Consider the following 13601-nt stretch of genomic DNA (forward strand, 5'->3'; position numbering starts at 1 on the left):
TTCAATTGTAAACTCTTCATTTTGAATTTTTCTCTGAACATTTTTATCTGACCTTCTAATGTTAAGCTAGGAGTATGAGCAAGTGATGCCTATAGACTCCTCCATATGAGATATCCTAATTGTTTAATATGATATGAAAGCAGGAGATTCCTTAGCAATTTCCACTTATTCTTCAATGAAGGAGTCATCTGCTTTACTTAATTTGACAATCCTATTCACATTTCTCCTTTGCCTAGGAACATTCTCAAAATATTCGCAATTTTAGTCTCTTTTCCTCTTATCTTTCGAAACTCCTCAACCCTGCGTATTATTCTGACTCTTGCGAGACCGCCTCCATGTTTGACTTGCTTGCGTTGGCCATTCAGAAGTCTGCCATCCTTTCCATACCTCACCATCCTTCACTTCCCCTCTGCAACAAACACCGTAATACATGCCCCATGAACCAATGGTTCAATGTTTTCTTGCTCCAGGCATCTAATTTATCCTATTCACAAGACCGGTTCTGTCTCTGATTCTAAGAATAACAAAACCATCATGATTGGGCACATGTTTGCCAAACTTTATGCGACAGCCCTTAATGTTATGTTATCTAGTGAACTTAACAAGAAAGGTTGTAGGGCTAGACGGCAAGCTGGTTTCTAAGTCAAGTATCAGACCATGGATCACATTTTCACTTTACGACCTATTATTGAGGAGGCTAGACACAGATCGGAAAAAGTTTAGTACTACTTTGTTGATTTCTGCAAGGTTTTTGATTTTGTTCCTAGGGGGGCTCTTTTTGAGAGGCTTCGGGAGATTGGGATTTCTAAGATGTAACTTACTGCTATTATGAGATTATATGAGACTGTGGTAGGTAGATTCAGGACCCCTGATGGTTTCTCTGATCCGATCCATAGCACCACTAGGGTCAAGCAGGGGTGTCCTCTCTTCCCTACTTTGTTCGATCTCTATATTGATGAGCTTGACGACTTCCTTTTCAAGTCATTGCTCTCAGGTGAGGGTTGCTACTTACACCAAGTTTTGATCTCCATTCTTCTTTTTGCGGATGATATGGTTCTTCTTGTTTCTTCTCCAAAGAGTTTACAGAGGCTCCTTGATGGCTACGCTTTCTTTTGTGATCAGCAACAGCTTGTGGCTAACCTAAGTAAGACTCGGGTTATGATCTTTAATTGCTTAAAGACTTCTCATCTTCACTTCTTTTTCTAGGGACTGGAGATTGAGATCACTTCCTCTTGTACGTATCTAGGAGTGAAGTTTTCGGAACCTCAGTTCAATATGAGATTGGCGATTCAGCCCAAAGTTAATAAGGGTATGGGTTCTCTTGCTATACTTGAAAAATAGTGTCTTAGACATCACTTTCAAGATACCTCGTCCAAGTTATCCCTCTTGGAGTCCCCTATTCAGCTAATGGTTCTTTATGGATCTATGGTTTGGGCCCATCTCTCCTTAGTTTTGATTGGGCCTCGATCAAGCGGGTTCAAACTTTGCTCTTACGGCACATCATTAGATGCCACAGGTTGACACCTCATAGTATCTTTCTTCCTGAGTTTGGTGCTTATCCCTTTAGTCTTGCGGCCATTTTTTATCTGATTTTCTTCCTTCATCGTCTACGTGGTTTTACGGATTCAGTTGGTGAATGTGATAGGTACTCCTACTTGGCATATTGTTCTTTTATTGCTACTGCGAGTTCTGATTCTTGTTCTCGAGCTTGTTGTTGGTATGCACAGGCTTCTTCTTTGCTGAGATTGATTGGGATTGATATTGACCACCTACCACTGTACTAGTTCTCACTGAATGCCCCTACTCATCTCCTCCCCTCATGGTAGGAGTTAAATGAGCATGTCAGACTTGATATTTATAGACAGTACATTACCACTACCTGAACTAACCCACCTGGTGGCTTACATCCGAGGACGTCCTTCTATGCGGAGCACTTTTTGGAAATCTTTGATGGGATTATTGTTCGTCCTAGCTACCTTTCTCAACGGTGGTCTCACGCCCTATGTGTCTCCCTAGGGTCCTTCAAAGTTGGTTATCACCATCTTCGGGCTTAGACTGACCATCATATTAATAATGGAGAGCAATCTGTGTACTTTAGATGAGATCGAGAAAGAGACTCACTTTATTTTTTGTTGCCCTATCTATTATGAGATCAGAGGGAGATTTTTCTTTCTATACCAGGATTGCTTTTCTCTTTCTAATCTCTTCAGTTACTGTGACCAGTGGTGTCTTGCACTCTATCTTCAGGAGGCCACCATACTCCGTGATAGTATATTACAATCACTACTTCCTCACCGGAAAACTTCTACTCAACTCATTACTGCCTTTTTCACACCCTTATCCCCTTTGCCTAGTGTGAAAAGGTCGTCTAGTTCTACCAATTCTTTCGATCATTCCAATTCTATCAAACCCTTTACCGGCTACTTGCATCAGCGGCACTCATCTATGAGCTCACAGAGACAGCTCAAAGCTTCTATCCATCCGTAAGCGTATCCTTCTATGATTGATTTCTTTCTACCTAGAAAGGACTCCTAGTCTTCGTCTTGGCCTCTCTTTGTTTCTTTTCTTCTTCTCTGTTTTGTTGTTCACTTTTGTTTCCGACACTATTTGGTGCTCTTGCTGTTGTCAGCATTCTTGTTATAATCCTCCAGTCCCATAGACCTTTTGGTGGTCTTCAGTTGGACATTAATATTATTATCTTATCTCCTTCTACAAGCTATGTGTGTCTTGACTTATCTCTCAAAATTTTTCTTCCTACTGTAGCCAAGACCTCAGAATCTTTCAATAGATCCTTTTCTCTCAAAGATCTATTTATTTATCCTTTGTTGAACAACTTGCTTGTTCAAAGAATCCATTGCTTGTTCTAAGTTCCTCTTTGTGGAAAGAACCTCGTAAAATTACCTTTGTTCCATTTCAAATGATTTTTATTGGCTCATTTCAATTTTGCCACAAAGCAAAACAATTTTGAACCCGAAATGTTTTTGTTCTACAATCTTCATGTTTACAAATTTAAACATAGTATTCAAAGGTTTCTTATCTTCGATCACCATCAACTACACCAAATAATGATTTGAGACAGGGCAATGTCATATGGAAGCCTTGAGACCAAATCAAAATGTTGTTACATCCCCATCAAATAACAATCTATCAAGCTTCTCTACAATATGACTAGAACTCAACATCCTATTATTCCATATATAAGAACGATTTTCTAATTCAATTTCTAAAAGATTAATTTTGTTGACTTATGCTATAAAGTCAAACTAATATTTGATTTATTCCCTCAATCTGTGAGTTTTTCTGCTAAAAAATTGACAATTTTCTGGCAAAAACTCAGCTTTATTTAACAAAAAGATAAAGACCTAGTGCAACTAACATCTTGGATTTTTCTCAAATCCAACAACTTACGCAACTACCATTTCTGCCGCTAAAACCCATTAGCATCTCCACTCCCAAACACAAAAAATATATGTGATAACCCAGACATTCTGGATAAGAGCAAGTTGGAAGAGCTGCCACGAACTGGTTGTCCCAAAAAGTTTATTCCAGTTAAACTAAAACCATACGCAATGTTTGTGCTTCTCAAATAGGCCCAGATAAGCATCAAATCCAATTTACAATGGATGTTTTGTGATTCTTAAAGATGAAAAACACATTAATTTTGATCCATACAAAATTACGAATTAATGCCGAACATGACCTAATTTTTGTATTTTATGACAGTTCGTCGAACTTTGAACTTCATACACAAAGTTCGGCGAACCCTATGACTAGCATTGTAACCATAAAAAAGTTTCCATCTACAGTCATGTTACAAGCCCAATATTGTTGTATTACATTCGCAAGCGATAAATGAATCCTTGTTACCAATGGTCATCTATGTTGTTGGTATCTTTAGCTAAAAATCTTTGCAAGACCAATTTAACCTAAAAATTAATAATATCTAAAACACATTTATTTGTGAATAGCCAACAATATCAATCAGACTACGACAGTAGATTTATTTCTGTTGCAACCATAGGCATGTAAGAGGATAACAAATATTTATTCTGTAGCATCCTATCCGAAAGTTCATAACGCAAAATTATATGATGAAGAATCTTACATACCTCGGATGAAGCAATTTGTAACATCATCAAGACTCACCCATGAGCACTTGGATTTACCTTCTTCTGCAACAAGGCGTGATGGACCCTAGTATTTCAAGCAATGGATGTATCCAATAAGATTACAATAACGCCTTTAAAATAGAATTTTGAAAAGACAGCAACAAAAAACAAAACTGCAGCAGACAACTAATTCAAACTGCATTAAAACAACAATCACAATATTATATTTGGGGCAAAATCTTAAAGAAAGAACCAAAATAACCCATGTGAGATTTACCACGTCAAATTGTTTAACAAACCACTGATTTAGCTCCTTAGTGCAGGCCAAATCTTGCATAGTATAAGGATGAAAATCAGCATATGATAGGTATATGCCCTCCTCTGCAAATAACAGGAAATTATTCAATGTCTTTATAACAATCCACTAAGAATAAGAACCATCAAATGAGATCTTACAGCATTTCAAAAATCACAATAAAACTCAAATTACTTAGAAAAGCAGTTTTCCAAGAGCAATTTACAATATTTATATAAGAGAAAGAAGATTTCCACAATCCCTGAGATCATCTGCAAGTTGTTTATGGATTTAATTGCGTGAATATTTTTGTATCGATGCTTCCGATCAAACTCCGTGATCCATCAGAGGATGATACTGATAGAGAGCATAAGATGATTATGGACCATGGAGTGTGATTTGAAACATTGATCAAAATATATTCACACAAATTGAATCCAGAACAGCTTGCAAAAAATATTTATATAATCCTAGGATTTAAAAGAATCAGAAAAAAATATTTCATATTTACTAGGAAGTTAGGTTTGTCTACCCATAACACCTGGTACTGGTCCAGTTTGACTTGGGATCGGGTATGCATCTGGTTCGCCTGTGAGCTTGGACAAGGCACATCGAAAATCAAATAGTGTGGTGAGAGATTGCAGAGTTGATGAACAGAAATAAGGATGAAATTTTGGTAGGAGGGGATTTCAATGCAATGCTAGCCCTGAATGAGAACCAGTAAGGTAGGAGATGTGTTATGACGGTGCGAAGCGATTTTCAAGATTTTGTCTCCTCTAATGGTTTGTTTGAAATAAAAACTTAGGAAGGACCAATTCTGTGGTTTTAACACCAACGCCCCATTGCAAATGAGGACCCCCACTTTTTGCTTTAGCTAGAAGGAGTCTTTGTCTTAGGCAATTTTGGTTGGCAGCCTTTTTTTTCAAATCTCCAAGTCTAAGGTAGGTTTGCAATGAAAACTCAAGAAGGACCTGTTGTGTGGTTTTCACACCATCACCCCATTGCAAATGGAGACCCCCACTTTTTGCTTTACATAGTAGGAGTCTTTGTCTTAGGCAATTTTGGTTGGCAGCTTCTTTTTTTCCAAGTCTCCAAGTCTAGGGTAGGTTTGAACAATTTTGGCTTGTTCAGAAGCAAGTTTTCATCTCATGCTTGTGCAAGTATTTTAATGCCACTTAGGGGAATTTTTGTGGTCTAAGTCCAAGTGGAAAGTGAAATTTTTTGGTTTGGGAAAGATTGATTTCTATGTTGAAAAAGGGGATGAACTTTGTGAGATATCCAACGTTTGGTGGAAATTTTGGATCTTCTGAAATCGCCCACTTCATGGAAATTTCAAATCTTCAGAGACCTCCCCCTTTAGGATCTTTCAAAACCTCCACTTTTGGTGAAAATTTTGAATCCTCCGAAATCTTCCCCCTCCTTATTTCTCCAAAAACTCTCTAGACTTGGGCCTCTATTTGGTGGCAACACAAGCATTGCAATTTTAGAATGATGAGAAGAAGTAATTATTCATTTTTTCAATGGATTTTCCCTTTGGCGGAAATTTTGCAATTTCAGAATTTTCCAATGGTAGAAATTTCGCATCTTCTGAAATTTCCCCACAATTGACTCTCCCAAGTTTTACCATTCTCTGAGGCATCAATAGATCAATTTATGGCAGAAGGCAAAATCATGATCAAGAGTAGAGCAAGGAATCGCCAGGGAGCATTGGAATGAACAAACTTTAAGAACACCAAGTCTTAGTGCAAATTTCAGATCTCCCTTTCAATACAAATTTCAGATTTCCTAAATCTTCACTTCGGTGGAAATTTCGGATCTTCTGAAATTTCACAAGCCAACTATCATCCTTTGTTAATCGTCAAAACCATCTTAACTCTCTTCAAAAAAAAAATCAAAAAAAATGACGAAAAATAGAAATAAAAATAAAAACAATAATAAAAAATGGTTTCAGATTGTCGTATGATTAAAATTTGCCTCTACTTTTCAACTTGGTTTTTTTTAAATTGGAATGAATATTGATCAGATTTTATTTTCAAGATTTTCTCACAAGTTTAATGCTTTCCTCCTTTGTTTCGCAAGGTAAATTTAAGGAGAAGGGTTGAATTGAAATACATTCTTGGGAAATCTCGGAGAATCAAAGCATTGTTGGTGCACATACCCTCCATCGTCACGCCAATGAGAAGGAAGCTAGAGGGCAAGGTGATGATAAAGGCATTCAAGTGGATACTACAAGGAGATGACTCAAGCCTGAGGACACAAGTGAGAAGGAAGGATTCTGGTCAGGCCATCAACCCGCAAACTCAAGTCAAAATCAAGAGGAAATTAAGGAAATATCTAAGGAAAAGCAAGAAAGATCAAGTTCATGGGTTCAGAAAAATTCCATGAAGAAATTTTAAGGGATGGAGAAAATCACAAATGTTGGTTATACTCTATAGGAAAAGACTATAATGTCCCCTTCTCCGCACTAGGCCTTCTGGTGCCTTGTTGGTCTATCTTTGCATCCGGATAGGCTAACAACATTTATTTTGAGGATGCCAGCCAGTCACAGGATTCTATTTGGTTTTGTTGGGAAGATATTTAATTTGTGGAGCTTCCTATGGTTAAGTCACTTTATTTTATAATGTTGATTTATCAAGTTACTTTATGATTTAAAGTCATTTTATAACAAAAGTAACTTAAGTGACTAATAGACAAAATTGGTATTTATCCCACATTGCCTAGTTGTTTGTATTTCCCCTCATATTGAGGTTATAAAAGCAAGGAGCTACATTGGGATTCACACCATGAAATATACTATTATGCAAATGAAAAGGGTTGCTTAAAGGTGACTAGTTACTCTGAGGACGAAACACCTCAGTTGGTTGAGAAGTTGGACGTAGCCTCAACATCTCATTGAAGTTATGTTCAGAATCTGGCAAGAAGTTGGCAAAAGAAATAAGGGTCAATCGATTCCATTTTCAGAAGTAAGACTGCTAGCCTTACTAAGCATTTCAAAGTCTTGAATTATAACTAGAAGGTAATCACATTAGTTGTTATCGCCATACATTAGACACCAACGATCAGCAAGCATTTAGTCTGAATCACTAAGACGTCAAGGAAGTCTGAATCACTAAGACGTCAAGGAAGATTGTATCCACTGTTGTAGCAGTACAAAGTGATAACAAAAATCACAAGATCAACTAGGCAGCACTGGGAGTTTACATATTTGTTTATCCATACCCGTTTTGGGTCGAGATCTCCACTAAAAGCAAACAGTCATCTTCCCTCAACGCGGATATATTAATTTGCTGAGAGAGGCACGTGATAGCGACTACTAGAGCCACTGACTCTCTATCCCACACGGGCATTGAAACCAAGCCGTATGTTGATGGGTGACTGATTGAGGAGTGCGATTAGAGGCCTTTGCAATGGTATATAAAGATACATATCAGCTGAGGGAATGAGCACGCCCAATCAAGAGGGTTGAGTTGTGGTGTAAGGGCAAAAGGAATACGAGACGTCAGAAAGGAGTCACACGATCAGCAAGATTCCTCACGTACAAAATCTAGATTCCAAGATATTGTGGTCTTATATTCAATTTTACTGCAGTTATATATACACTATTCAATTTCCTAGTATTAACGTGTATAGTTACAAATATGTTTGGTTACAAGCGCACATCGATAAATTGCATGAAGAAGTCTAATGCCTAATTCGATATATCTTGAGAAATTTTTTTCTGTGATTCTTTAAATTATCATAGCCAATGTTTATACTGTTAGCTCCACTCTCCACCATTATTTGGCATGTGATCAGCCACTTCCTTTGTTCTTCGGGTCTGGATATTACAGTGGTATCAGCACCACAAGACCTACCAACTTTTGCATAACTTATTATGTTGTGGGCTGGTTTAAACAGGCACAATGTCAGAGAGGCATGAACAGGAAACCTTATTAATTTAGTCACATCCGACCTGTACAGGTAGGATCTTCAGATCAGATTGACATTGAGGACAAATATGCAATTGATGAGGAACTAACCTTTGGGTGAAGCTTACAGGTTGAATAAGTATAGATCATTCAAATGGGACAAGGGGAATGAACAGGAACAGAAGTGAGAGAAACCTTGCGGGGCTATTAGAGATGGATAGGATAACATTGCTACTGCACTTCAGCAGCTTACATGTGCTATGTAGCAGCTAGCCCTGACTCACAGTTGAGCATAGAGTCATCAGAATGGAGGTGGTAGTGTGGCAGGATCACCCCGACCTGATAAGACCCCCACACAGAACACTAAAAAGCCATTGATGCTCATTTTTGCTGAGAATAATGTTGAGGAGGACGTAGCACAACCCATAACAGCAGGCTTACTTCCAGATAATGTTATGGCTATGTACAATGAATGGGATCTGTTCCCTGATTAGATTATACAGAACTTGACCTTTGCTCAATACATGAAACAAAAAACCAAGACAGAAAGACCACAGCAAAACAGGAGGCCTAGGGCACAAAATAGGGACTTGAAGCACGCCATGAACAAGTTACCCCTCCCTATTTTTGATGGCAGTAGTAAGACAACCGCTAGAGATTAGATTCACAACCTACACACCTAACTGACACTTAAGCCCATGCCGGAGACATAAGCCATTAGATTCGCCATAATGCATTTAGAGGGAGCAGTACATGATTGGTGGCATCATGGGCTAGTCAACCAAGATCATGGTCTCATTACATCTTCTGAGATTTTCAGCTCTAAGTTAGTCACCCATTTTGACACACATTGAGGTCTACTTCAAGGATTTGGCGCAGTTGCGACACGATGGATCTCTAGATGACTTCATTGATGAGTTTCAGTAGATCTCAGTCATGGTTCCGGATATGACAGAATAGCCTAAGGTAGTGTTGTTCACTGAGGGCTTATAGGATAGATTTAGAGGTTTGGTCAAGGTCTTTAAACCAAACACTTTGGATGATGCTATTAAGATCGCACATGATTTAGATTCACCTTCTTCGATACTACAACCTCCTAAGAAACCTTATATGGGGTCTACTTAATTCCAGAAGAACAAGAACCAGCAAAAGACTACCCCTCCTTAATTGGACTTTGAGACACAGAATGAACTCAGGTGGAAGAAGCTATGCTTCACTTATAGGGAGCCATGGACACCGAATCACAAATGCCTTGGCAAAGGTAAAATACATTATCAGCAGGGGGGCAGCAATGTTGATGGCAGTGATGAGGAAGAAAATGAGGAGCAGCCTCCTAAAGAGACGAAGAAGAAATCCACTCCAAAACAGTCTCCTATCATAGCTTCCCTTTTCTAGCGATCTCACTGGACACACCTTTTGTTTGAAGGGTATAGTTAGAGCGCAGTGTATTGTGTGTCTTTTAGATATAGGTGCATCACATAACTTCATAAGCACGCATTGTCTTTCAAATAGAAAGTTACAGATCGATGAAATACCCGAGTTTCAAGTTAGAGTGGCAGGAGGCGACAGATTGAGGTGTACAGGGAAAGTGCCAGGACTATTAATTCACTTTGATGACTTTTTTCTAGAGATAGATTTTTATGTTGTTGATTTGGGTGGATTAGATGCCATGTTGGGAAGACAGTGGTTGCAAACTATTGACAGGTACTTAGTTGATTATGATAAGATGCCGTTGGAATTCTTATATGATCATCAATAGGTGATTCTTGAGGCCATGCCAAAGAGTCAACCTAGGTTGATTTCAACTCACAAGATGGAGGCTATTATGAGGCATGATGACATGGAGTGGGCAGCACACTGTTTCATTTCCTCTAAGGCTACATTAGGGTCAAGACAACAGCTTCATGTTGACATTTAGTCGATGCTTGATAAGCAAGAGGGTTTTGAGGACATACCCCCGTGTATTCCCCCAGATAGAGAGTTTGAGCATATCATTGAGTTGGAGGAGGACGCCAAACCCGTCATTACCACTCCTTATCGTCATCCCAAGCACTATAAAGAGTAAATAGAAAGGACAATTAAGAAACTCTTGGACATAGAACACATCAAACCTAGCTCCAGCCCCTTTGCTTCTTCAATAGTTTTGGTTAAGAAGAAGGATGGCACTCTTCGCATGTGTATTGATTACTGTGCTCTCAAGAAGAGGACCATTAAGAACAGGTGCCCTATTCCTCGCATTGATGAGTGACTAGATGAATTACATGAGGCAGTCTATTTCTCAAACATAGATCTTAGGTCTGGATACCATCAGAAATGAGTTCGTAAGGAGGATGTGCATAAGACATCTTTTTGATGTCACTATGGACGCTATGAGTTCTTGGTTATGCCATTTGGGCTCACCAATGAACCGGCCAAATTTCAATCATGTATGAACCATATTTTTAGAGAACAGTTGCGCAAGACCATGTTGGTATTTTTTTATGATATCCTGGCTTTCAACAGGACATGGGAGGAGCATTTACAACACTTAGATGAGGTACTTAGCATAATCGAGGAGTACTCATTGTTTGCGAAGGAGTCGAAGTGTGAGTTCGGATTAAATGAGATTCTTTACCTTCGACACATGATTAGTGCAAATGGGGTAAAGGTACACCAGCAAAAGATACAAGCGATCCTAGATTGGCCACCTCTGAGGAACATGTCAGATTTGAGAGGCTTCCTCAGTCTTTGCTCTTATTACAGGGGGTTCACTAGAGGCTTCTCTCAGACAACAACTCCCCTCACCAATCTCACACAGAAAAGGGCATTCAGGTGGACAAATGATGCAAAGGTGACCTTTGATAAGCTCGAGAAGGTGATGAGCACATTCCCAGTTTTAGCACTTCCCAACTTCTCTCGTCCTTTTGTCTTAGAGTGTGATGGTTCAAGGAACGGAATTGGCACGGTTCTGATTCAAGATAGACATCCGATAGCCTATGAGAGTCGGAAGCTCAAGGACAGTAAGAGATTGTACTCCACCTATGACAAAGAAATAGTAGCCATTATGCATGTTTTGACCATGTTTTGACAGTACATAGTGGGTGGCAAATTCATTGTTAAGACATACCACAACAGCTTAAGATACTTCTTAGAACAAAAGGATCTCAATGAAAGACAACAAAAGTGGGTCAGCAAGATTCAAGGCTATGATTTTGACATCGACTATGTCAAAGGTAAGAACAATATAGTTGTTGATGCGCTTTCCAAGAGACCTTTAGTAATAGAGAGTTGTATAATTTCCAAGATATCAGCAAATTGGAAGTCCCAGTTACTGGTTGAGTACTCTAAGAATACTCAAGCTTGTCAGATCGTGGATGGGTAGCTCCAAGACAGCAGATACAAGGTAATTGATGATGTGATTTTTTATAAGCATAGGATCTATCTTGTACCAAACCCTAAGCTCAAGGGAAAAATTATGAAGAGAACCATCAGCCGAACACCTAGGTTTCTTCAAAACCTATAGGCAAGTTAGAGAAAGGTTTTCATGGAAGGACCTCAAGGATGATGTCCTTCAGCATATCAAAGAATGCCAAACTTGTCAGCAAAACAAGTTGGAGCACGAGTTTTTGCCCGAAATATTATAGCCTCTTCCTATTCCAGCATGGAAATGGGAGAGTATCTCTATGGACTTCATTACAGGATTACCAAGAGTGTAGGGCTAAGATTCCATTTCGTGGTAGTAGACAGATTGACTAAGTTCGCTCACGTTTTGGTTATAGCAACAAATTGGTCAACCTCTCAAGTAGTCGAGTTATTTTTTCAAGAAGTTTTTCGCCTACATGGTCTCCCTCAAACCATTGTGAGTGACAAAGATAGCAAATTTCTCAGCACAATTTGGCAGGAACTATTCAAATTGGCAGGTACAAATTTGACACCCAGTACGGGTTACCACCCACAAACAAATGGGCAGACTGAGATAGTAAACAAATGGGTGGAGGGTAATCTCTGAAACTATGTAGCGAGGCAACAGAGAGCTTGGGTTAAATGGTTATATCTAGGGGAGTACTGCTACAACTCCTACCACATGTTTATCCGGATGTCACCATTTTGAGCTCTCTATGGCAACGAACCTGTGTCGTTCGTAGATCTGGCTTTGCAGGACAGCAAAGCACCGCTAGTTAGAGTTTGGATACAGAATCAATAAGACATTTTCAGATCTCTTTAGGAGAACATTCTACAAGCTCAAAATCAGCAAAAGATATATATTGATCGCCATAGGACAGAGCGGAGTTTCGAGTTAAGTGGCATATTTTACCTTTGTCTCCAACCTTACAGGCAGAGCTCCTTGAAGAAGACTAGCTCCAAAAAACTTCAACCCAAATTTTATGGTCCCTATCGCATTACTCGGAGGGTTGGAGAAGTTGCTTATGAGATGGACTTGCCAAATGATAGCAGAATTCATAATATTTTCCACATTTCTTGCCTCAAGAACGTGATTAGTCAGCATGTAGTGCCCTCCATTGGATTGCCCCCACTTGATGCAAAAGGGAAGCTAGTTTTGGTTTCAACAAAGGTGATTGAGATTGGAGCAAGGAGGCTGCATAACAAGTAAGGAGTATCTAACTCGCTAGAAGGACTTGCCATATGAAGATGCCACTTGGGAGGGTGAATCAATCCTACAACATCCGACACTAAGATGGCTTGAGGGCAAGCAATCCTGTGAAGCGAGGACAATAATGTCCCCTTCTCTGTGCTAGCCCTTCTAGCGCCTTGCTGGTCTATCTTTCAGTCTGGATAAGCTAACGACATTTATTTTGTGGATGTCAGCTAGTCACAAGATTCTATTTCGTTTTGTTGGGGAGATATTTAATTTGTCCAGCTTCCTATAGTTAAGTCACCTTATTTTATAAAGTTGATTTATTAAGTTACTTTATGACTTAAAGTCATTTTTTAACAAAAGTAACTTAAGTGACTAAAAGATGAAAGTTGCCTTTATCCCACATTGTCTAGTTGTTTGTATTTCCCCTCATATCGAAGTTATAAAAGAAAGGAGCTACATTGGGATTCACACCATGAAATATACTATTCTGCAAATGAAAAGGGTTGGCTAAATGTGACGGGTTACTTTGAGGAGAAAACCCTCCAGTTGGTTGAGAAGTTGGACATAGCTCCAGCATCTCATTGAAGTTGTGTTCAGAATATGGCAAGAAGTTGGCAAGAAAAATTAGCCTCAGTCAATTCCATTTTCAAAAGTAAGTCTACTAACATTACTAAGCATTTGGAAGTGTTGAATTATAACCGGAAGGTCAT

At 39.0% G+C, this 13601-nt stretch overlaps 1 protein-coding gene across 1 annotated transcript in view; it reads right to left on the reverse strand.

The window, feature by feature from the left end:
• AUG3 (HAUS augmin-like complex subunit) overlaps positions 1-13601 on the reverse strand; it is a 254323-nt gene that overhangs the window by 136186 nt on the left and 104536 nt on the right. Inside the window, exons 6-7 of the mRNA XM_089826625.1 lie at positions 4387-4490; positions 4110-4194 (exon numbers count right to left, since the gene is read on the reverse strand). Of these exons, the coding sequence (XP_089682751.1) occupies positions 4110-4194; positions 4387-4490 (189 nt within the window). The remainder of the gene's footprint in view (positions 1-4109; positions 4195-4386; positions 4491-13601) is intronic.

The sequence above is a fragment of the Cupressus sempervirens genome, chromosome 4 (genome assembly GCF_028749045.1).
Source record: "Cupressus sempervirens isolate cs-2001-9-10 chromosome 4, ASM2874904v1, whole genome shotgun sequence".
Lineage (NCBI taxonomy): Eukaryota > Viridiplantae > Streptophyta > Pinopsida > Cupressales > Cupressaceae > Cupressus > Cupressus sempervirens.